This window comes from Lissotriton helveticus, chromosome 9 (assembly GCF_964261635.1).
Source record: "Lissotriton helveticus chromosome 9, aLisHel1.1, whole genome shotgun sequence".
Lineage (NCBI taxonomy): Eukaryota > Metazoa > Chordata > Amphibia > Caudata > Salamandridae > Lissotriton > Lissotriton helveticus.
The window spans coordinates 647,891,540-647,915,373 of record NC_136070.1 but is presented as its reverse complement, the minus strand read 5'-3'; the positions used below and the strand labels follow the sequence as shown (position 1 = coordinate 647,915,373).

At 46.8% G+C, this 23,834-nt stretch overlaps 1 protein-coding gene across 1 annotated transcript in view; it reads left to right on the top strand.

The window, feature by feature from the left end:
• The window catches only part of PPP1R14B (protein phosphatase 1 regulatory inhibitor subunit 14B), a 60,651-nt gene extending 37,155 nt beyond the window's left edge, over positions 1–23,496 (top strand). Inside the window, exons 2-4 of the mRNA XM_078660739.1 lie at positions 16,270–16,353; positions 16,751–16,783; positions 23,020–23,496. Of these exons, the coding sequence (XP_078516865.1) occupies positions 16,270–16,353; positions 16,751–16,783; positions 23,020–23,088 (186 nt within the window). The 3' untranslated portion in view covers positions 23,089–23,496. The remainder of the gene's footprint in view (positions 1–16,269; positions 16,354–16,750; positions 16,784–23,019) is intronic.
• The last annotated feature ends 338 nt before the right edge of the window (positions 23,497–23,834 follow it).

The window sequence follows — 23,834 nt, the reverse complement described above, 5'->3', positions numbered from 1 at the left end:
ATACATTAATCGGGTGACCATACACTCTACTACCAGTAACCCTGAGTCCTTTCCTATTTATTTCTCGTGTACCCGACTTACCAATCCTCCTTTACGGGTACCTATGACCACAATGGATCAGGGAGCAAGCTGTGAAAGAAAGGCAGACAACCAAAAATACCAACATATACTCTTGTACTTTTCATTAAATGACCACAAACTACTGGAAAGTTTTAAAGTTTTATCTAAGATTCAGATTCGGAAAGCATACAGTTTATAACTAAAAGGCAATCAAGATAACGAACAGCACATAACCATATAGAAAATATATTAGGGCAACCATTTATGAGTCTATAGGAAGATAATGCTAAACAGATTTCAAGAATGGAACTTAAGAAAGTATAACTAAAATTGGGCAAATTTATGCATGTACTAGAAATTTACTATGGGGAAATACTCCAAGGTTTGGATAACAATTTGGGAAATCCTATACATCTATAGGAGGGGGAAAAATTGGAACACGCTATATTTCTAGAAACCTTACTTCGATCAATTTGAGAAGAGAAAATTATAAACCACATCTATATTTCATAAACGGGATGAAGAATTGTACTAAAAGGAAGGGTAACATAGGAACATGCTAGAAAACAGCAATAACGTATTAGCTTTCATTCAGTAGCTTTGCGAAAGCATGGAAAGTCAATTATGTGCAAGAGTATGTCTATTAAAGCAAAAGACAGAAAAATAGAAAGTGCAGTATAGAGTTTCAGCACTATATATTTACCTAGAATGGTGTGAAGACCAACCCTGGCTACGGATCAGTCAAGGACAGGAAAAAAAACCCAAGGAAGGACAGTCATCAATGGGACAGCAGGTGCAGAATGGACACCCCAGGACAGGACAGGAAAACCAGATTAGGATCAGGACAGGACCACCAAGGCACGACCAGCACCCGCAGTTTGGAAGCAACGCCTGCGTTCCACCCACTCTGCAGCTATCGCCCAGAACCCTGATTGGGTTAGCGAGCTCCCCAGCAAAGTGCTCCGCCAGCACTTAAGGTTTAGTAAAACCTTTGCGTCTATGGTCAGTTTCAAACAGGGTACTCCGCAGCACCTCTGTATCAGTCACCTATTGAGTGCGTTGGGTCAGTGACAGGTCAGCTATTCAGACAAGTCGGACAAATTCTCTAGCTCAGACTAGGCTAGTTATACTGTTTTCGGGTCAGTGTACCACCCCCCAAATGTTGCAAGTGTCAGAATCCCCAATTTCGATTGGTCCCCAGGTAGGATAGGTCAACACACCAATCATCTTCGAATTCTACAAGCCTAAATTTGCATGCTCTGGGACCGCCTAGTGATTTTGGGGTTCTCATGAGACAATCTTCGGAATACAGTGGAAAAATAACAAATGTTACAATTTCGGTACAGTCAACTCCATCCTGCTGGGTCGCAGGTCGTGTTCTCAGGAGCATCTTGACTGTGGCTGCCAGCTGGCTGAGTTCCACTGCTCAAGGTTGCCTTCTCTCTGCCATGGCGACATGCGCAGTAGGGACTTTCAAGATGGTTCGCGTCTCCCTCAGACCCCCAATATCGCGGTACATGAAAAGTACGCGAAAACAAATTAAAACATAGAATATAAATGAATTCACTGTATACCATGAACATCTACTCTATACCCCTTACTGTATAATATACTATTGCGTGAATGATTAGTGCAAACAGACAACAACATAAAACCATCCGCGCAAGCTTCACCATGTGAGTACACAGACAGCCATTTTAGAAGCAAGTGCGCAAGCGCAAAGACTCCCACCAAAACTGCAAGTGCGTCACGTCACGTGAGTGTGACTAACGCATGCGCAGAAGAAAACCCGCCAAGCAGCGGCCATTTTTAGGAACAAGGGTTATTGAGTTAGTAAACACATAGGCAAGCGTCACTAGGACACCCCAAATATCAAAATAAAGGGAAATTAGTAAGACGGACAGGTTGGATTACATGATTAAAATTATTTGAGGTTCTTGAATTCAAGCAAGTCGCGTAATATGCGAAATCTAGCTCCATCACATGTCTGTGTGTAGAGGTAGGTGACATCTTACCCAGTTTATACCATATGTCTGCTGTCACCCCTTGTTTCTGTGGGATGCTGGACTGCACAAGAAAGTGTGTTTGAGTCCCAGCTGCTGAGTTTTTAATTAAAACCGTCCAAAGCCCACCACCCAAACAGGTACATGGGTCATACCCCGAGTTCTAATGGTGAAATATTAGGGGACTGATGTCAAATCTCGTGACCACCATTGGTCCGCTAGTCGATGTCCAAAGGGACATGGTTTAAAGAAGGAACAGGTTGTGCATCACAATTGATACCACAGTTCCATATCAAAGAGAACTTGCTGGGATGGGTTGAACACAACTTCATGGGCAGCTGAGGCCAACAGATCTGGTCCCTGGCAGCACTCGCAGGCCTAGCGGTCTCCACGGTTGCACAAGTTGGTGCAGGTAACTGATGTTTAAGGTAGAAGGAGCCAAATGGCAATATGCCCAGGACTGTAAGGACAGGAGACCAAGTACCACCGTTCCGTTGTGGACCCCGTCCTTTCTCGGGGAGAACCCCATACACTTCTTAAGCCTCAAAGGCGACTTCTACCTCTGAAGAAAATGGAACATGAACAGAAACAGTTGTTTTCAATCTTCAATCCCGCACTTTTACTTCCAGACGTTAGGGTTTTGTTTTTTAACAGACCTGCCAGAGAATTCTCTTGCCCTCTTGCCCTCGTAGAGGATATATATATATATATATATATATATATGTCTGTCTGTCTGTCTGTATCTATATGTATCTATGTATATATGTATCTATATGTATCTATATCCATTAATATTTATCCACTGCTAATCTCGTATAAATCATGTGAAAAAGGCTGGTAAGCATAAAAACAGAGCACTCTGCAGAAATGAACACTATCCAGGCTTTAAACCCCGAACACTGTTCCTCACACACACTGACCCAGTTAGTCTAAGACTCCCTATTTCCCATAAGGCATCCTAATATTATGCTGTTTGTTGAGGAGTCTTGTAATACTCCAGCATTCTGTTGCACACCAGAGGCTCCTCGGTTAAGGGCCCCTAAGCACAGCATGAGCAGCATTTATTTTCTCTGTAATTCTATAATTTGGAAGAGATGATATACTTTTTTCCTTAGTATTTCCATGCAGAAGGTGATGGCTGTATACTTTCTACTAGTTCCCCTAATAGTTTTCAAAAAATGCCTTGGGTGCCCTCGTGCTCAAATGCACCCATACACTCAAACTCCGTTTCTCCCTCACACATTGGCACACACTCACACTATCACAATCACTGACCCTCATTCACATCTATTGGTTTACAGGGGCTCTGATTTGACCTCCTGGGGTACAGACATTATGCTTAAATAGTGCAGCCGGTGCAGGTGCACCATGGCCTCTTTACCCTGGTGCAGCAGCACGTGTTGCACCATTGATGGTTACGCCTGACTCACTCACTCATTCTAACTCTCTCACACTGCTTTACTCACTTTCCTAGCTTTTCCTTATTCATACTGAACTCTACTCTCACTCACTTATTGGTTCTCAAGCTTTCACTCTCATTGACACTCCAACAAATTAAACTAATGCACACTACCACTCAATCTCATTGTCTCTTCATCACTTACATACACAGAGAAACAACATATTTTCTTTTTACATACCTTTCTTTACTTTGCTGGCAGCTCCGAAGTTCCATGGCAGCAGCAGGACAGGAATCTAGCACTGAACATGGGAACCAGCAAGCGATGATTCCTAACTGGGAGCCAGATGGAGCAGCAGGGTCAGGCTCAGAGGAAACTCCACTTCAAGCCTCTCCCAGCTTCTTAATGGGACTGGAAGCTCAGACCTATCAGACGGGGGAACAGGCGCAGAGTTCCTGCCCCTGCAGTTCTGTGTGGCTCCTCAATGGCCCCAGGGATGCACAACACACTGCCTGGCTGCCCCAGTGGATGTATTTGGGTCCTGGGTATGGTAGCTTCTTTTAAGTCCTCAAAACTCCAGCTGGGACTATTTTCAAAAGTTGCTCCTTTCTCCAGTTGGCAGATTGGGGTTCATGCCTTTTTCTTGCTTTTGGTGCCCTTTGTACCTCACCCCCCCACCTCTCGCCCACGAAGGTGGTGGGGGTGCCATATCAGGCCTTCTTTGGAGCCCTTACAGAGGTGCGATCCTTTGTTCGGGCCGTGGCTGGGTTTCTGCTCAAGCCCCTCTATGACCCTCGGATGTGGGCCTTCACCCCGTACACCCTGACAGAGGCCCGTTTTAGCAGTTATGCCAGATCACAAGTCCTAAAAAAAGTGGGGGGGGCTAACTTAGGCAGTATGCAAGTGACATCACGGCACATGACATCCAACGTGGCAGCACAGGAACTGACATCACAGGAAGTGGCAGCAAAAGCCACGAGTTTACAGGAAGTAGCCTCACAAGAAGTGACTTAAGATCTTAAGCCCTCACATCTATGTTGAGCAGGTCTCTCATGAGTACATTTGAGCGTGTTTTAAGTATACATGCAAACCCTCCTGATTTAGGCAGAAGTTTCACACTTCTGTTAGCTACACATAAACCAATGTTGCCTTTTGTCCTCTTAAATCTTCCTTTACCCAAGAATTGAACAAACTAACTCTACTACCAGCCTACTTGAATGAAAAAATTATGGTTCAGTTACTAAAAACTTACAATTAAAAACAACATTATACAATTCTTCTAACATTTCATACATTAAGCCCACATAATTAAAATTAACTTTTCATCAATGTATAAATAAAATCATCCTCCTTGTCCACAGTTAAGAAATTTCTTCTCCACTATTTCTAAGAACTTCAAAAGTCTACCAGTAAATTGCAAGCTTTCTCCTTGTAAACTGGCTATGACTGCTTGTCGACATGTTCGTATAATTTCACTATTAAAGTCCGACCTTAGCAGCCTCCTACGTTCCTCTATTAGTGCAGGGCAACTACAGATGATATGAAAATTGTCTTCTCTCTTGTAATAACAGGCAACACACCCTCTCACTACTCATCAATTTCCATGTAGGGGGCGTCTCCAAGAAATTGGCTATTTCCAAATCTGAGATTCATCAGCTTCAGCTTTGCCCTTTGGCTATGTGAGTCTCCTAAATATCTTTGGGTTTTTAGCATACCATACGAAGCAATAACTGTCCATGCATGGGCTCTCTTTGCCAGTACTACTTAACCAGGCATAATATTGCATATGCAGCAAATTCACATGTAGATGAGAAGCATTCTTACTCTGCCTTGCCCACCTGCACTCATTTTAGGAGATTGGGTCTCATTTTTCGCCGCAGACCATGACCCAAAGCATGAGTTAAAGACAGAAAGGTGAAGAAACGAGAGATATAAGAAAACAATGATTGCAGAAAAGGGATCAAAAAAAGAACATGCAAGAATAAGCAATGATGCTAACCTTAGCATTCAGCAATAGGACCCTAAGAAAAGTTTGAGGATCTGCATTTATGTTTTTACAAATTACACCCTGCCCCCAAAAATGTCACCTCCACATTTAGCAGCAGACATCTCTCGTGTTCTTCTTGTTAGAATAACTATATATAAACCTCCCTCACATTTACAAGAGCAACCCGATAGCTCACCCTGTATTCAGTACCACCCGAATGCCCACACAAAGAATGGACCATAAATTTCAAAGTAAGAGGTATCCGCTCCACGTCAAAATAAGTGTAAGTGGCACAGTATCCAAGGATGAAAAGGAATGGTGACAAAGGTAACTCACAAGAAAAAGGCACATGCAATTCCAGTCCCAACTAGCACTTTCAAGAAAATATTGGCCTTCCGAAGGAAATATTTCTAGTTTGCATTGAAAAACTACCCTAGTGGGGGAAATGCAGGAACAGCCAGAGACCCCACCAACTATTGCCAGTAATCAGAATCTACACTAGACTATGCTCGCTAATAAGACGTCTGTGTATTCTAGACATGTTACACTGCCAACATGGTGAACCATAGATGGCCTACTTGTTTACAGTAACAGTGACCTGTGGGCTCCCCTATTCACTGTACTCTCATCCTGAAGGAGCCAGTGCTAGGTAAGCACACATGATCTTTCATGTCATAGATCGCATAACTCTGAATTACGTCACTCTCCCAAACCTAAGAGCATCTCAGCAACAACGCTATCCTGTGTTATTATGTTTTAATACAGTACATGGCAAACATTGCTGCAGTAAGTGTGTGAGCAGGGCAAAAAACAAAACCACTCTTACCTCGGCAGGGAAACAACTTGGCAAAATTCGGCAGCCCACGCAGCAACCCCGTGCACACGCCTAATCCCTGCTGATGAGCGTTAATGAACGCGAAACACGTGTCCAGGGATGGCGAGCACACCAAGTGAATACCTTGAAGACTCAAGACCTGGGTAGAAGCGCACCCGCTGATACCGACTACATCGACCATCATGCTCCGGGGTCACACGCCGAGCAGTGTGCGACCTCATTCGGACAAACTTGGCAAAATTTAACACCGCCATATCCAGTGCTCTCGAATTTCCAGAGTTACAAAAATGCAACTTGTCTTCCTTTTAAGGAAAACAGCTCTTCAACATTTACTGATTGGAATTTTTAAATAAAGCACACAATAAAAAAAAAAAAAAGGAAATCATTTTTGTTGTAGTGGGACATGTTTAGGTACTTCTGCACAACACTGAAATATCTGTGTCATGGAGGAGCAAGCAGGATTTTGCCAGGCAGTCCCGATTTGAAGTGAAAAGTGCACAGTTGCGGCATCTGCCCACCACCCACGCTTCAACCTAATTTGCCAAGAATTTCAAACAAAGTATTAAACTTTGATGTAAAATAGGAGAAATAAAGATGTCCATCTGATGGCTGAAATGAACAATGCGAAAGCAGAAAACCAGGGATCAATCCCGGCTTGACAAAATTCTGTAATCTGATAATCTTTTATGTTTAATTTAATAGGCTGTAATATTGCACCAGATGTAATAAGAAACTAGGATGCAGGGCAAGCAGGAACCAAATAGGTTCACAGCTGGGAAGAGACCTATGATAAAAGTTTGATTACAAGGTCCACCTGCCTCCTTACCCTCTTAAGCTCTAAATAGGACGATACTAAAGAAATGTGAACATAGCCACCAAATGGGTCAGTATGTATGGCATGTATATGTGGACTGGAAGTTGTACAATTGAATGCATACAAATTGGATGTGAATGGGATCCTTGTGAAGTCTAAATGAAAGCCAACTTGTCCGGCGAGGCATTGTTATGATGGCTGAAACATGTTGACCCAGGGTTACAGAGAATCCTAAGTTCATCCCCATCTATTTTTAACTCCGTCAGGGTGCCCTTTCAATCAATCAATCAATCAAGTCATTTATAGAGTGCACTACTCACCCGTAGGGTCTCAAGGCGCTAGGTGGGGGGGGGGGGGGGTGCCGTTACTGCTCGAACAGCCAGGTCTTGAGCTTCTTCCTGAAGGAGAGGTGGTCTTGGGTCAGGCGCAGGTCGGTCGGGAGTGAGTTCCAGGTCTTGGCGGCCAGGTAGGAGAAGGACCTTCCTCCTGTTGTCGCTCTTCGGATGCGGGGGGCGGGGGACGGCGGCGAGGGCGTGGCTGGTTGATCTGAGGTGGCGCTTGGGAGTGTAGAAGTTGATTCGGTTGTTGAGGTAGCTCGGGCCTTGGTCGTGTAGGGCTTTGTGCGCGTGGGTGAGGAGACGGAAGGTGATTCTTTTGTTGACGGGGAGCCAGTGCAGGTCTCTCAGATGTCCGGAGATGTGGCTGTTCCGTGGGATGTCGAGGATGAGTCTGGCTGAGGCGTTCTGGATCTGCTGGAGTCTCTTCTGGAGCTTGGCGGTGGTTCCGGCGTAGAGGGCGTTGCCGTAGTCCAGTCAGCTAGTGACGAGGGCCTGGGTGACAGTCTTCCTGGTCTCGGTGGGGATCCACCAGAAGATCTTCCGTAGCATGCGTAGGATGTTGAAGCATGACGAGGAGACGGCGTTGACTTGTCTGGTCATGGAGAGGGAGGAGTCCAGGATGAAGCCCAGGTTGCGTGCGTGGTCCGTCGGTTTGGGTGCGGTGCCCAGGGCGGGGGGCCACCAGGAGTCGTCCCAGGCGGAGGGCGAGGAGCCCAGGATGAGGACCTCCGTCTTGTCTGAGTTCAGTTTCAGGCGGCTGGTCGTCATCCATTCGGCTACATCTCTCATCCCTTCGTGCAGGTTGGCTCTGGCGGCGGTGGGGTCGTTGGTGAGGGAGAGGATCAGCTGGGTGTCGTCGGCGTAGGAGATTATGTTGAGGTTGTGTTGGCGTGCGATGGCCACGAGGGGGCTCATGTAGACGTTGAAGAGGGTGGGGCTCAGCGAGGATCCTTGAGGGACGCCGCAGATGACTTCGGTGGCCTCTGACTTGTACGGTGGTAGGCGGACTCTCTGTGTTCTTCCGTTGAGGAAGGAGGTGATCCATTCCAGTGCCTTCTCCTGGATTCCGATGTTGCCGAGGCGCTGTACTAGGGTGCGGTGGCAGACAGTGTCGAAGGCCGCGGAGAGGTCCAAGAGGATGAGGGCCGCTGTTTCTCCGTTGTCCATCAGGGTTCGGATGTCATCGGTGGCAGCGATGAGGGCGGTCTCGGTGCTGTGGTTGGCTCGGAAGCCAGACTGTGAGGGGTCGAGGGATCCATTAGTCTCGAGGAAGGCGGCCAGCTGTTTGTTGACGGTCTTCTCGATGACTTTGGCCGGGAACGGGAGGAGCGAGATGGGACGGTAATTCTTGAGTTCGGTGGGGTCTGCTGTAGGTTTCTTGAGAAGAGCGCTGAGTTCTGCGTGCTTCCAGCTCTCCGGGAAGGTGGCGGTGTCGAAGGAGGTGTTGATGATGTCCCGCAGGTGGGGTGCGATGACAGCGTCGGCCTTGTTGAAGATGTGGTGAGGGCAGGGGTCAGTCGGAGATCCGGAGTGGACGGAGTTCATTGTGCGGATGGTGTCTTCGGTGCTGATCGGAGTCCAGGTGCGGAGGGTGGTGGTGGGTGGCGTTGTTGCGGTTGTGGCGTGCGTTGGTTGGATGCTGAAGCTGTTGTGTGTGTCCGTGATCTTGTTGTGGAAGTAGGACGCGAGGGAGTTGCAGAGGTCTTGCGACGGGGTGATATCATTGTTTCCGGCGTTGGGGTTGGAGAGCTCTTTCACGATGTTGAAGAGTTCCTTGCAGTTGTGTGCGTTGTTGTCCAGCCGGTCCTTGTATGTATTTTTCTTGGTGGCGCGGATCAGTTGGTGGTGTTTCCGGGTGGCGAGCTTGAGGGTGGTCATGTTGTCCGTAGTTGGTTCCCTTCTCCATACTTTCTCGAGGGCTCGGCAGTTCTTCTTGGAGCTCTTGAGTTCGTCGGTGAACCATGGGGTTTTTCTGCTGCCGGGTCTGCTGGGCGGGGTTCTCAGTGGGGCGAGTTCGTCCGCGCAGTTGCTGATCCACTTCGTGAGGTTGTCGGCGGCCTGGCTGGGGTTCGCTGAGCTGGCGGGAGGGTGCTGGCTCAGGGAAGCGGTGAGCTGGTCGGCTGTGATCTTGTTCCAGCTTCTTCGGGCAACCTGTTGCTGGTGTTGGTGGATCGTCGTTATTTTGAAGGTGAAGTGGACGCAGCTGTGGTCCGTCCAGTGGAGTCCTGTTGCGTGGCTGAAGGTGACGTCTTTGCTGGATGAGAAGACGGCGTCGAGTTTGTGTCCGGCGAGGTGGGTGGGGGTGGTCACCAGTTGCTTGAGTCCGAGGTTGGCAAGGTTGTCGAGCAGGGTGCTGGTGTTGCGGTCGCTGTTGTTCTCCAGGTGGAAGTTGAGGTCCCCCAGGAGGATGTAGTCGGCGGAGGGGAGGGCATGCGGGCTGATGAAGTCGGCGATGTCCTCGCTGAATCGTGTGCGTGGACCCGGGGGTCGGTAGATCAGGGTGCCTCTGAGGGTGGTCTTCGGGTCGGTGTGGATCTGGAAGTGCAGGTGTTCGGCGGTGGTTAGGGTGTCGTCGGTGTTGGTCATGATGCGGATGGTGTCTCTGTGGATGATGGCGATGCCTCCTCCCGTCTGGTTGGCGGTGCGGTCCCTCCGTGTGATCTTGTAGCCCTCTGGGATGGCGATGGCGATGTCGGGCGCTGAGGAGGCGTTCATCCAGGTCTCTGTGAGGAAGGCGACGTCAGGGGCGGTGGTGTCGAGGAGGTTCCAGAGTTCTACGGCGTGTCTGTGGATGGAGCGGGTGTTGAGCAGGATGCACTTGAGGTGGTTGCTGCTGGTGTTCGGCTTGGCGAGTGCTGGTGCAGGGTAGGTCCGGATGCAGGTGAACTTGCAGGCGTGGCAGCTGAAGGGTCCGTGGGTGTGCCTCGGGGAGGCGCGGTGACATCTCGGGATGGCGCCGGTGTTGAGTGCGATGAGGTCGGCGGCGCTGTAGGTTCGTCGGGTCGGCTTCCGTCGGTGGGGGCCAGGGGTCCTGGCACTGGGCGCGGTCCAGGCGCGGACGGGCGCAGACGGGCTTACCTTTGGCGCGCCTTCGGCGCACAGTCGGCGCGCCCGCTGCGCGTTCGCACGGTCGCCATATATGGCCAAGTGCGCGGGTGGGCGGAGCAGCTGGGAGGCGGGAGCGGGGAGGGAACAGAAGGAAAAAAAGGGGCGGGGTCAGCGGTGGTGGCGGGGAGCGGGGAGGGACGACGGAGGGCGGCAAAACATGAAAAACAGCGGGAGAAACCACAACTAGTACAGCGGGAGAAACAACAATGACAATAACAATTCTACTTAGGCAATACAGTAATACACCAGGGGCACAAGGAGAGGAGCGCCGATCACGGACCACGCCGCTCGGAGGAGGGGGCGTGGTCACGAGGCGGCAGTCGGGCAGCAAGGCACAGTGGAGGGGGAAGCGCACGCAGCAGCTGGTGGCCGTGCGGCGCGGGAGCGTCCTAGGACTAGGACACACTCACCTGCGTCGCACGGTCGCCATATATGGCCAAGTGCGCGGGTGGGCGGAGCAGCTGGGAGGCGGGAGCGGGGAGGGAACAAGGAAAAAAAGGGGCGGGGTCAGCGGTGGTGGCGGGGAGCGGGGAGCGGGGAGGGACGACGGAGGGCGGCAAAACAGGAAAAACAGCGGGAGAAACCACAATAATAACAAGTACAGCGGGAGAAACAACAATAATGACAAATACAGCGGGTGAAACAACAATTATGACAATAACAATTCTACTTAGGCAATACAGTAATACACCAGGGGCACAAGGAGAGGAGCGCCGATCACGGACCACGCCGCTCGGAGGAGGGGGCGTGGTCACGAGGCAGCAGTCGGGCAGCAAGGCACAGTGGAGGGGGAAGCGCACGCAGCAGCTGGTGGCCGTGCGGCGCGGCGCGGGAAAATAAAATGAATCCTCAAGACACCCTAGACTATTTTAAATGTACCCACTAACCAAAGAGCTTCCTTAGCCACCAAGGTTCCCAGATACATTAGCTATCTGGACGAGGACTCTATGATGAAGCATGCCACTTGTAATTCCAGTGGGTGAGAGCCCTTTTAATACCATCGGGTGACCCACTTGGGCTGGTATCGAGAGATGGGCTAAACACGGTAGAGGTTCATTATTGTTTCTCTATGATTAGGTGCTTGTGAAGGTGTGACAATCCTGCATCACTTCTCAGTCATTCCCGATTAGAATACAGTAATAAGAATCTAAGCCACATATATAATGCATTTAACACTTTGCTTTCAAGTGGCTTCTGCCTTAAAGCCACACCCTAACCTCATGCACCAAGAATTGAAGAAAAACAATTAACCTTTGATGGGAAATAGGAGAAATAAAGAGATGTCCATTTAGTGGCTGAATTGCGCAAAGTGAATGCAGAAAACCTGTGTGCTGCCCATTATCTTTGTATGGCTGGTGGGGGCTGCGGTGACGACTAATGCCTGAGGGCTGTCGTTCTGGTGCAATGCTCTATTGAGAAGAGGGATGTTGCACTGTGCAGTACTGTGACCTGAAGGGGCTGTTTTCCTTTATGCGCTGTCACAAACCCCCCTATGCCAGGAGTGGGCCGTGGGGACACAGAGAGGGCGGTCGCCCTGGCGCAGCGTGCAGCTTAGGAGAAGCAAGCCAATGCTCTTAGAGGAAGAGCAACGATTCAACTACCCAACAATCCAGAAGGACCCAAGACCTGCCGCTGGATTCATGGAGGCTTACTACATAGGCGGAGGAGCTTGTGGACACTTGCTGCTTCTACCGTAGCATCCACCTTCTGCTCAGCACCAGGCTGCAGACGCAAGATGGGACACTGTCCCTCCACTCCAGTGAAAGCGCATCAGACTGAATACTGTACCACTAATACTGGGCTTGCTCAGACTGACACTACAAAGAGGAGGCACTGTTACTTTCTCAAAGCCATCATGGACCTTCTTAGGCTTGAACCCCCTAGCTGCCTCGCATAAATGAAGAATAACCTTGATTCTTTTACAGGAAAGTGGAAATGGAGAGCTGATCCATGGAATGCTAGTGTGCCTGCCTTTAGAAGACTGCATATAATAATTTACACACAAAATACAAGGGTGGATATACGGGAACACCAATGCACATACTATGTAAAACCTCCCTTATGCACTAGCGCAGTTGGCTGCCTTGTGTATTTTTTTTTCTCAAAGCCACGCAAAAACTATCCTATGAAGCTATTTCCTCTTTGTACGTGGGCTGTAAAACGCAGCATAGATGCAAAGCTGAAATTACGAGGAGAAATTGATATTTTTCTCCTTGTTACGCTAGCCCCAGGTGGAATCACAAGTTTGGTGCAAACCTATATTTCAAAGTCTTTGTAAATGAGGGTGGGTTTGCTTTAAAATAAATCGTGTGTGCACATTAATGCCCTAACACCACCCATGTAATGCCTTCCTGACGTAAGGTAACACAACGCAACGCATGGCAAGGCAATGTGCTGCAAACCCATTTAAACCGGATTTGAGTGGTACTGTAAATCCCAAAATAGATTTTGCGTCTGGGTTGTACCTGAAAATGGACTTAACCCCAACGCAAAATCGGGCCCTCGACTTATACAGTCATTTTTTTAAAAACTCTGCCACAAAGAAAGTGGCAAGAAGAAGAAAAGTGACAGTTAAATCTGTTCTATTTAATTGGTTGCAAAGACTGCATTTTAAAGTATCTTATGGGGTCAAGGCACCTGCTGCAGAGATCTGTGTGTTCTCAGTAAATCTGAGTGATCAATAATAGGAAAGATAACTCTGGAGGTTAATGCACTTGCTGGAAAGATCTGTGTTTGGCTAGCCTCCGTTTTGACTCAAAGTAGCATGTGTGTCGCCTGCAAAGCACATCATGTAATATGCAAATTATAGATTTTATATTTTTTAAATAGGTAAGTGTGTTACTGCTTTGAACACAGAGATCCTTATGTTACTTGCAGTTGCATTTTTTTAATTATTTTTTTTGTTTAGAGTTTTTTATACAGCGCGAACTAGACCTGAAGGTATCAGAGCGCTTAACATGAGCACCAGTTTTGTTACACAAGGACACATTCATTTTTGTTAGGCACAGGGAGATTAAGTGGTTTGCCCAGAATCACAGGATGTTGAGCGTTGTTGCCGAGACTCGAACCGGATTTCCCAGCTTCGAGGTCGACCCTCTACCCATAAGGCTACATCCTTGTAACATACATTGTAATCCTTCTAATGTAGCACAGTGAGTTATGGAACATATGTGACTTCTACACCGTGCAATCTTCCACTGTTTTATGAACACATCCTATACATTGCTTAACAAACATATTTAATTTATTGTATAAGTAATATGTATGTGTGATGTAAAGTGCTCTGACACCCTGCATTGGGATGAGTTGCAATATATAAGGAAAAAAAAGTAGTACTTAAATTATTTCAACGCTTCTTCAGGGGTAGTAGGCGCTAAATAAAGTCTATTTATTTTGTGTAAATACTGGGAAAGACCAACACATCTGACATTCTTGCAGTGCAGGCATATCTAGTAAAAAAAAAAAAAGCTGCCTCTCCTAAGTATGTGTGAAGTGCAAACAAGGTGTGACCCTTTGTTTCCGCTCTGCTGCATTTGCATGCAGGTGTGAGTCTCCTGACTGCTTTCAGCCAGGAGACTTGAACAAAAGGAAGCCTGATGACCCATCAAATTCAGCCTTTGTTATGAGCCCAGTAGGAGTCTGAAACAAGGAAGCTGCCTGCACGTTGTTGGGAATCGAAAGCAGACAATGTGCAGGTGCTGCTGAATGTGTCTCGGTGTTTGTAAATTACATCGGGACGAGTTCAGCAAGGTATTCGGTGGGGCTCAACTTCTTGACAGGGTGTACAGTGTTCACCCTGTTGAAAATAGTAGGTGGACACCGTCCACCCAAGTGTACCCCCAACTTGTGCGCTGAGTTTATATACTGTGCGGTTACAGTTTGAAACTTCTCTGACATACTCACTTAACACAAGCACTTCCCAAAGAGTCCACTCTGTATTCACACCCTCCCAGCCCATCCACAGACAGCTTTAATGGTTAAGCGCCCTTTCACTCCCTTTCACTTCAGCTTCATGCCTAGAGGGCAGCACAGATCACAATAATAGTTCGACTTGGTTATCACAAACCACATCTAAACACTACATCGGGGCTCTCCAATGTCGGTCCTGGATGTCCAGATCCATGCTAGATTTTTAAGAAAACTACATTTATCTAAATGTGGATATGCTAAAAATCTGGCCCTCCAAGCCGGACAGTGGAGAACCCTGCCCTACATAACTGGGCCACATTTCCAACCATCCCACTCCCAAGGAGTAGCGTACTATTCGCTCGAAAATAAACTTCGATGCCTCGTCGAGGGTACGAAGTTGTATAAATGGTATTGCAGTTCAATACAGGGAGTGCGTTTTCGTGTCCTGGGTGGAGGGTAAGCACTATCAGGCATTTCTGCATTGATGTGTTTTTCCAAGCCTTGTGGAAAGTTGCTTACCTTGGGTGAAGGATAAAGCATTTGTTTTTAATTGTGCAGTTACACTCGAAACATAGAAGAAACACCATGTTTAAAGTGTAAGGCAAGTCTATTTCCTGTCTATGAGTTAAGTTTTTCTGTTTGTTTTTAGCGCATGTGTGAGCGCAGGCCCAAGCCTGAACTCTTCCTGCTTGTGCCATAAACATAGTCTTTCTTTTTATCACATGGACCATAAATATAATTAGTGCAAAGAATTATCAATAACATACGCTTAAAGTCTAACGCACTAAAAGAAATACAAACAAGTGGGTTTTTAAATGCAGCACTGGTTTACGTGTGAGTTTCCCCCAACAGGCCTTTATAAAATAATGTATCAGCGCTCTTGAGGTCTGTTTACTTACTATTTTTTTTAATTTCTGAATAAATCCCTGAACAGTGCAGCAACCATTTTGGAGTAAGGTAGATGAACGAATGTAAAATGGCTGCCACATTGCAGTTGGTCAGCTTGCCTTTCTTTAAATATGGCTACTGAAATGGGCATGGACTATTTCACTGGTGCATACATAGTTCACGAGCTAAACCCACCAATAGTAATCTAAGCTACAAACCCCAATAAAAGAAACCTGAAATCTGCTCGCTGTTCAGCACAGTCCTTGTGAAGTTCTTAGTATCGTATTGTAATTGCATTTATATAGCTCTTACTACCCTTGAAGTGCTTTTTTCGGCGAGTAGTACGCTACTCTGGAACCCATAAAGGATTACTGTTGAATTAGTATAGTGAAATATGAAAGTAATTTGAGTGGTGGATAGGTTCGTCAGTTATTTGGATTCAGAAGGATAGCGGAAGGATAGAAGAGGGAAAAAAGGTTTGTATTTATATAGAGCTTGTTATCCCTCATGGGGTGTTGAAGCACTTTTTCACGAGTAGCACTGAGATGATACCTTCCTGCACATACTTAACATATCTACTTTAAAATTAAATAACCAATAAGCATTATTCTAGTTATGGGAGCCACTCCCTAAAACCATGTTTGGACCCAGCAGAGCTCCTTACACAGCTGGTAGAGAGGAGGCCAATGCAAGTAAATAGACACAAACCCTGGACCATTCATTTCTGGAGGTCACAGGATGAGCCCAACCCATACACAACAGAACCTATAGTAAACCGATCTCTGGGCCAGTCTTAGACCCAGTAGAGCTAATGACCTGGGTGAATGGGTAGAAGTGGTTTCAGCAAACTGGCTGGATCAGAGAAGAATTAATTACACACTCATGTGGACTTTGCCAGCCATTAATGGTTTCCCTTTTTACTCGCAGGAGGAAGAAATTCCGGAGCTTGAAATTGACGTGGACGAGCTCTTGGATATGGAGCACGATGAAGACAGGAGCTCCCGGGTCAAAGTGAGTAGAGCGTGTGACTAGTGTGGAGTGGCGGCTGGAAGAGGTTTGTGTGACCGCTATGAGGGGTGATGAGAAAGCAGCGAGTGGAGATACGTGCATGGCACATGAAGGTCAATGGAGGTGGGTGGAGGCTATGAGTGGAGATCTGATGAGTTAGGGAGTGGTAGTCCCGAGGTAAGCGGATAAGCCTTTGCGCCAAGGTGAGCGAGTACAGATCACAAGGACGTGGTGCATATGGAGTTCATGAACGGGTGAATTGCGGCTGCGAGGATCAGTTAGTGGAGGCTCCAACCAGAGTTGAGTGAAGCCAACGGTGACCCTAGAACTTGCAGGTATGATCAGTTTCCAGATTGAAAGTGGGCGAATATTTGTAACAATTTTCTTTTCTTATTTGCAGGAGCTCTTGGTGGAGTGCTTTAAACCCACTGAGGTAAGTGAATCTGCTCCTTTGTGTTTTAGGGGGAGGAGAAGCCAGAGATGTGACAATTTCGGGGCGACTCCCGGGCAGAGGTGCATCCACAGAATCCTATGTGGGTACATACACTGAAAAGTAAAGTGCTGATTTTGTAAGGGGCATACACTGTAATTATTTGGGGTGCCCTAGCAGAGCTCTTTGTGGGTCCTCGTTTAGTGGGGGTGCTGCAGGGAAGGATTGAGGTACCCATGCATAACTATGTAGGCCTCTGACTGACAGTATAATAGGGTGCATAGGGTGCAGCGCAGGCGGGATCAAGGTGCTTTAGCAGACTTGTGTGTAAGAGCCAAGCCACAGAATAGTAGAAGGTGCATGACGGGGGTTGAAGGGCATTAGCAGAGCTGTGCGATGATTTAATATCAGCGTCTATTTGCAGCCTACCTCACATGGGCCTGTGTGGCCTGTCGTGGCAGCTGCCAGCAGCTCTTCCCGCCCCCTTGTGGTGGAGCAGTCTCAGGGGGCGGGTGTGGCAGGGCAACGGTTGCCATGGCTCCCTCGGCTCCGGCTGGCACCAGGCAGTCCTCTCCGCGCCCCCTCCTTTATTCACCACCTCCCTCCTCACAACTGGGTTATTACTGCATCTCTAATAATTAGGTGTAGTCCTGACATGCACTGTTAAGAAGGGTTATGGGGAAGCTTAGGCAATCCGATCTTTTAAAATCGGGTCCTTGCCTTCGCCACAATCGAAAGTCCTCTCGCCCAGCCCTCCATTATTTAGCAAACCGTGCTGCCCAGCTTTTACATCCTGTAGTGAAGGCGTGTGCAGTAGGCAATAATGTCAGGACCTGTTTATTTTCCTAAAGTTACATGTAGAATATGCTTTCGGCCAGCAATTTTCCTCCATTGTGTCGTTCAGTTTTCTTGGTCTACTACAGCGTACAGCCTGGGGTGGTGTATCAACCCACCTCCGCCTTTGGCTATCTTCCCTGTGAGTGATGGCATTCCACTCTTTCACAAGCACACCCACACAATTTAGTTCTTTTCTGCGCTAGGAACTATTTTAGCAATTTTTTTTTGGGAGATTCCTTTTTTTCCCTTTAGCTACAGTGTTTTTTTTTTTTTTGTTTTTTTTACATTTATTAAACATGACAAGGGTCCTTGAGGTTCCCGACAAACTAAAATGTTGCAAAAACAATTGCAAAGCCAAAAGGATGCAGGGCAGCGCCTGACCTGCTGGCGTTGCCAATGTTGATTTTTAAAGCACCCAAACCTTGCTAGCAAGTCAGTCTATCTATCGATCTAGCTATCGTTCTAGTTAGAATCTGTTTTTTTAATTTGTGTGTGTGTGTGTGTGTGTGTGTGTGTTATATATACATCTATATATCAAAAATTTTAAGCTGTTTATTTTTTCTTTTTCTTCTTAAGAACAGCATCTTAGCCCGGCCCTACAGACAAAATATATCCAGTTGTAAATGATGCATTCAACCTAGAGAGGCTTAACAATTTAAATCGGTTACCCCTCGTTTGGCAGTCACTACTCGTGCCATATAAGTCTTGTTTAATGAAAAAGCTCTTAAAATGAAAAAAAAGTTTACCAACTTTTTTTAAAGCAATTTTTTAAAAAAAGAATATGTAGTTTACTCTGTTGATGGCTTACATAGCAGTTGCTTACATAGAACTGGGGCTGCAGCAGGCTTCAGATGAAAAATAGATCTGTGATACTTCCAATTACGTTGGGCGCACGTTAGATGGATATTGCAGTGCAAGCTGTGTTCAGATGACAAAAAGGACTGCGGTACCACCGTTTACTTTACTTGATGCCTTATGCTCTGAATGTAAAGGAAGATTCAAGGACTGGTTTCATATGCATGAAATAATGGCTAAAAGTCGTGTGAGGCCAGGCTTCAGATTACAAATAGCATGGCATCCCACTTGTTCACTTACCATCTTCCAGACACCAAATTTGCATTTGGCTACATAATTTTCACTGCACGGTTCTGGAATCAAAATTACTCCTGGTAGCCAATCCAAAAGTTCATTTAAAATCCCAAACTGTATTTTGTCATCCAAAAAAGTCTATACAGTTGTATCAAATTGAAATGTATTTTGATATTTGTAAAACTCTGCATGTCATTTTTGGGATATCAAAGTTTTGGATTTTGGCAAAAGCTATGTGGAGTCATTTTGATTTAAAAAACGGTAGTGAAGATTATGGAGCCAAATACAAATTTTGTATCGGAGGGGGTGAGGGTGTTTCACCAGTACTGTAGTAACTATTGTGAATATGTACTGCTTCTTTTTGAGTAGAGTAGTTTGAAATGGATATGAATAATGTTCTCATTGGTTTACACTATGGATGTGCTACTGTAGTGAGAGCAAATTTGAAATGACAAATAGGACTGCAGATCTTCTGTTAACTAACTTAGCGCACAATCTCTAGTTGTGTTTTGCTGGTGAAGCGAGAGCAGTGATGGAGAAGGAGATTGTAGTACCTCCGAGTACTTGAGCCTATAAGTGTGGAATAAAGTTCTGTTAAGTCGAGTTCCAGGATTCCATACAGTGAGGACAATACCACAACAGGTTCATACTTTAGGTCACAATAGTGCCCTATGCTGTAGTGGGCAGGAGTAAAATGCGATTGACACACTGACTGAACAATGGATGAAGAGAGCAGTCTGAAAGTACACACAAGAATATATTTTATGTATTCTCTCGCCCTCTCCCTCTCTCTCTCTGTGTTATGGTGCTCCTTCCTAAACCATCAGATGGAATGTACACTTGCACATTCTAGTGCTGTGAGAGCTCGTTTCACCCCACTTTACTTAACCAATTTTACTTTGACTGTTTTGTGATGCTGCAAGCGCAGAGAGCATATGCCTAACCGAATATCAACTCCTCAGTTCAATTCACTTAATGATTGACATGTGGCAGTGGTGTTAGAGCTTGTTTTAAAAGGGAAATAGGTTCTGCAGGATAGCTTTTCCAGATTTCGGAAAAAGGGCTGCAGCAGAACAGTCTGCTTTACTTACTGACATTAACTGTGCTTAACTGTGGTGGAATAAGCAGGTCTGAGATGACCTATGGGACTTTGGCCCCGCAGATTACCTTATCCAGCGGCTTACACTTTGGTTACACTATATTGGCTTAAATTTGCTTTGTGTTACACGTGTGATGTATGCCGCGGTGTGACCTGTGATCTTGGATTACGCTTTGAACGTAGAGCTGTGGCACAAGAGCTTGTTCCTGAAGACGAATAGGACTGAAGAACCCCCCGTTTATCTGAATTATGTGGCTTAGATTTAGGGCATAATGTGTAATTGTGTGATCAGGAGACTGAGGGCCTGTCATCCAGTTTACCTTTCTTGAAGATCTCAACCTTTGATACCCTGAAGTGGAGCAAAAGAAGGACTTGGGAAATTAACCAAGCTAATACTCACTTACCACTTTCTTTACCTAATGACTGACCCTTTGGAAATCTAGTTTTTGAACAGGGACGGCCTTGTATCCATGTCCAATGTGGGCAAACACTGCGATTCAAGAGCATTCCTCTTGCAGGAGCAATTTTTGCGCCTTCATCTTCTTAAAGCTTCAAGAAACTCTCCATGTAGGGCACACTGAGGTAAAAGAATTACACATGTGCAAAAAGGGTAGATGGAATTTAAGTCTTATCATCCTTGGGGAAAAAAATAAGAACCCTGCGTAGAGCCAGGTAGTATCCACATGTATTCATAAAACACTGAGTCGCATTGCACACCACATTCTTCCGCCTTGTGCCTAACGCACACTTATAACATCCTGCGTCTCTTTCACCTGGGGCAGGGCCCTTTCCTCCATCTGATTGTGTATTCCAGAAGGGTTCAATTCATACTATGGAGTGGTAGCATAATTTAAAAGAGTCCGCAACAAGAAGCCTTGCAGCTGTTGATTCGCAAAAAGCCTTATGCAATGCCCTTCCAGCCAGGCCACAAGTCCTAAAAAAAGAGGTGGAGGGGCGCTGACGTCACAACAGAAAGTGACGTCACGAAAGGTGGCTTGCACCATCTGAATCATTGCCTCCCCTCGCTCACCCCTTAGCAAATGGAGCCACACATTCACTCTTTGGCCTCTCTAGGGCGAGATATCGCCCCAGAGAGGCCAAAGAGTGAATGTGTGGTTCCGTTTGCTCCAGGTATCGAGCTCCCGGTAAAATCAGTGGGGGGGATGCCGTCCACCCGCGTGGTACCCTAACTCGAGCCCTGCTTCCAGCGGCTCCAGCCCTTGATTCGCTCAGTGTCCTGCCTCTAGAAACGGGCCAGACGCCATCTTTAATCGCCTTGCAAGGCAGGAGGACTGTCCATCGCCGATGCCAGGCTTGGCGGTGTGAGGGCTACGCAGTGGGCAGTAACCTCAAGCACCTGCTCTCTAGCTGGAGAACAGCTCACTCTGGAAAATTCCATTCTCCACATTCACTCAAGCTCCTGCAAATGCCACCATCCGGAAGCAGCAGTCCCCGTCAATCACCCTCGAGCACAACCCTTACCTCATCCTTCCTCCCTGATAGAGACCATGTTTGTCTTCCTTCAGGGCCTCTGGACTCCTGGCTCTCCCTGGGCACCGCAGACCCTTGCAAATGCTGCAGTGATGGGGTGACCAGAATTTTAAAGCCAAAAACCGGGATATTTCCCAAAAATAGAAGGACTACAATTTTACTTAACCCAAGCGCACAGAATGGCAGTTCTCCTTAGCAGGGAAGTACAGAAGAAAAATAAAATGCAAATTATTTTTTTTTTTTTTTTTAATTTAAAAACTTTTATTCAATTTTTAAAGCCAGTAGCATTCCTGTTAATTAAATTGCTTTCTTATAACAGCTGCCTACCCTCCCTACTTTGCAAAACATAAAAATATGCCTCCCACCGTTTTCAGTCGACCCTCTCTAAAAACCAGGACATGAACTACATTTCCTTAAATTTGCTGGGACAGCTGGTGAAAAATCGGTTCTATCCTGGCAAATCCAGAATGCCTTGACACCGTATGCAGTGATCCTGCACACTGCACTCACTCTTTCACACTTGTACAGGTGGTAGGTAGCTCCACGTGGTGTACAGGACGCACAAAACGCGGGCAGCCACATTTATTTTTAATTTGTATTGTTAATCGTGGTGTGTGCTAATTTAGTAGTCCATGCACGAGTTAATGTTGTAAATCTCTGTAGCATCTCGTACTAAGCTTTGCCAGTATTTCCACCAGTGATGCTGGGACGATTTTTAGAGTGGCGCGCTGGCATATGTCTCCTCACGAAAACCAGAGGGGATATTTGAAAGTCTCACAGAAATTAAGGCCAATGAGAAACCTTTGCAGGGCCCCTTAATTGGGCCTTTCCTAGCTAAACTCTTTAAAGTTTTAAGGGGTGCTGTAGCACCTCCTGCAACCCTATTTCCAGCGCCACTGATGTCAACACTTAGTCCTGCCATTAATGCAGTATTGGGTCGCATTGAATTTCCCTGTTTTATGTCAGTGTTTAATCTTAAAGGATACATCAGGGGCCATATTACACATGGGGCACATTTTCCAAGTTTACGCTGGGTGCAACTTTCTAAGGGTGCACCCAGCGCAATCCAGGCTTTCACCGTGCAGGCAGCACCCACCTGCACTTTTAATGGAGAATAGAGATCCCCTTGCAGGCGGGTGCCGTCAGTGACTGCATCCACCCACAAGGGGATGTCTGGGGCGATCCATAGGACCTCCTGCAGAGGGATGCTCTCATCTCTTAACTGGCGCACTGTCCGTGCTCCTCCTGACCGCTTCTATGCCTCTGCACCCGCGTCTGTAATGGGGCAAGGGTGCAGAGGCAAAGGGATTCCCTCATTTGCATGTGGTACGCCCCCAGGCAAATAACAGAACACCCCCTCTAGAAAATGCTGGTGCTTTATGTGCGCCAGTGCTATTGGTATTACAGAAGGGGTGGCACAAGCATTGGGCCCCTTCTGTAATACCAAAGTGCCCGGGGCAGGTGTATGATATGTTTAGCAAAGGCAATGGTTTCATATGACCTACTGGACTGTGACATCCCAGGTCATTTTACTTGAAGTTGTCGTTCAGGAAAGATGGAATGACAAACCTCAACACAAAATGTGTGAATGCGAGTCCAGATACTCCTACCTGGTTAGGTGCACCACCAACAAGTCTTAGTTATGTACACATTAATAATCATCTGGGGGTGGGCTTATGTCTGAGATGTCCCTTCCAGGTTTAAATCGATCTTCTCGTTTCAGACCTTCGTGAACGACCTGCTGGACAAGATCAGGGGCATGCAGAAGCTCAGCACGCCACAAAAGAAGTGACCGATCAACCAGGGGAAGACGGACACGCCAGGGTTGGATTGCAGCCATGATGGGAAAGATCTCTCGCCCAACGTAATGTCTGAGAAGGTGCTCATTTCAGTGGATCCACCTTGCGTGGTGGTGGGGCAGCAGCGTGCAGCTCCTTCACAAAGCCTGCCAAAATCAAAGAGACAATTAGACTGATCCACATCCGGGTTAGTGTTTTGATAATGGCCTGGCATCCTGTCTGGATGGGGGGGGGTCTGGAAACCTCTACCCCTAGACCTCGTTTTTTTAAGCAGGTTTTCGCTCCATGTTCTTTTTTTAATTTTATGGGGTGTTTTTTAGGAACTTTTTTAGCTAAGTTAAGGGTGCATTTTATTTTTATTCAATGGATTGAATTGTGAAATAAAACATTTTTTAGAGGTGCTGCTGGCTATGGTTTGTGGATGCGTTTAGTGTGCACTAAAGCGCGCAGAAATAAAAAAGAAAATCTTTTGGGGTTAAGCAGGATGATCTTGGTGGTCCAATATCCCAATGGACTACAGTCACCTTTTACCTCTCCATTCAGGAAGTAAACCCCAACACCATCCGAGGGGAAGTTCAGAGGAATGATCAGAACTGCATAGAAACGCTGAGCCACTTGGGGTGAGAGCTAGAGATATGCAGGTGTATAAGATCCCCCATGGCACCAAGTGGCCAGACGATATTTGGTGTGTGCAACCATAACCCATCGTGGCGGGTAACGTTACAGCATCTGTAATACT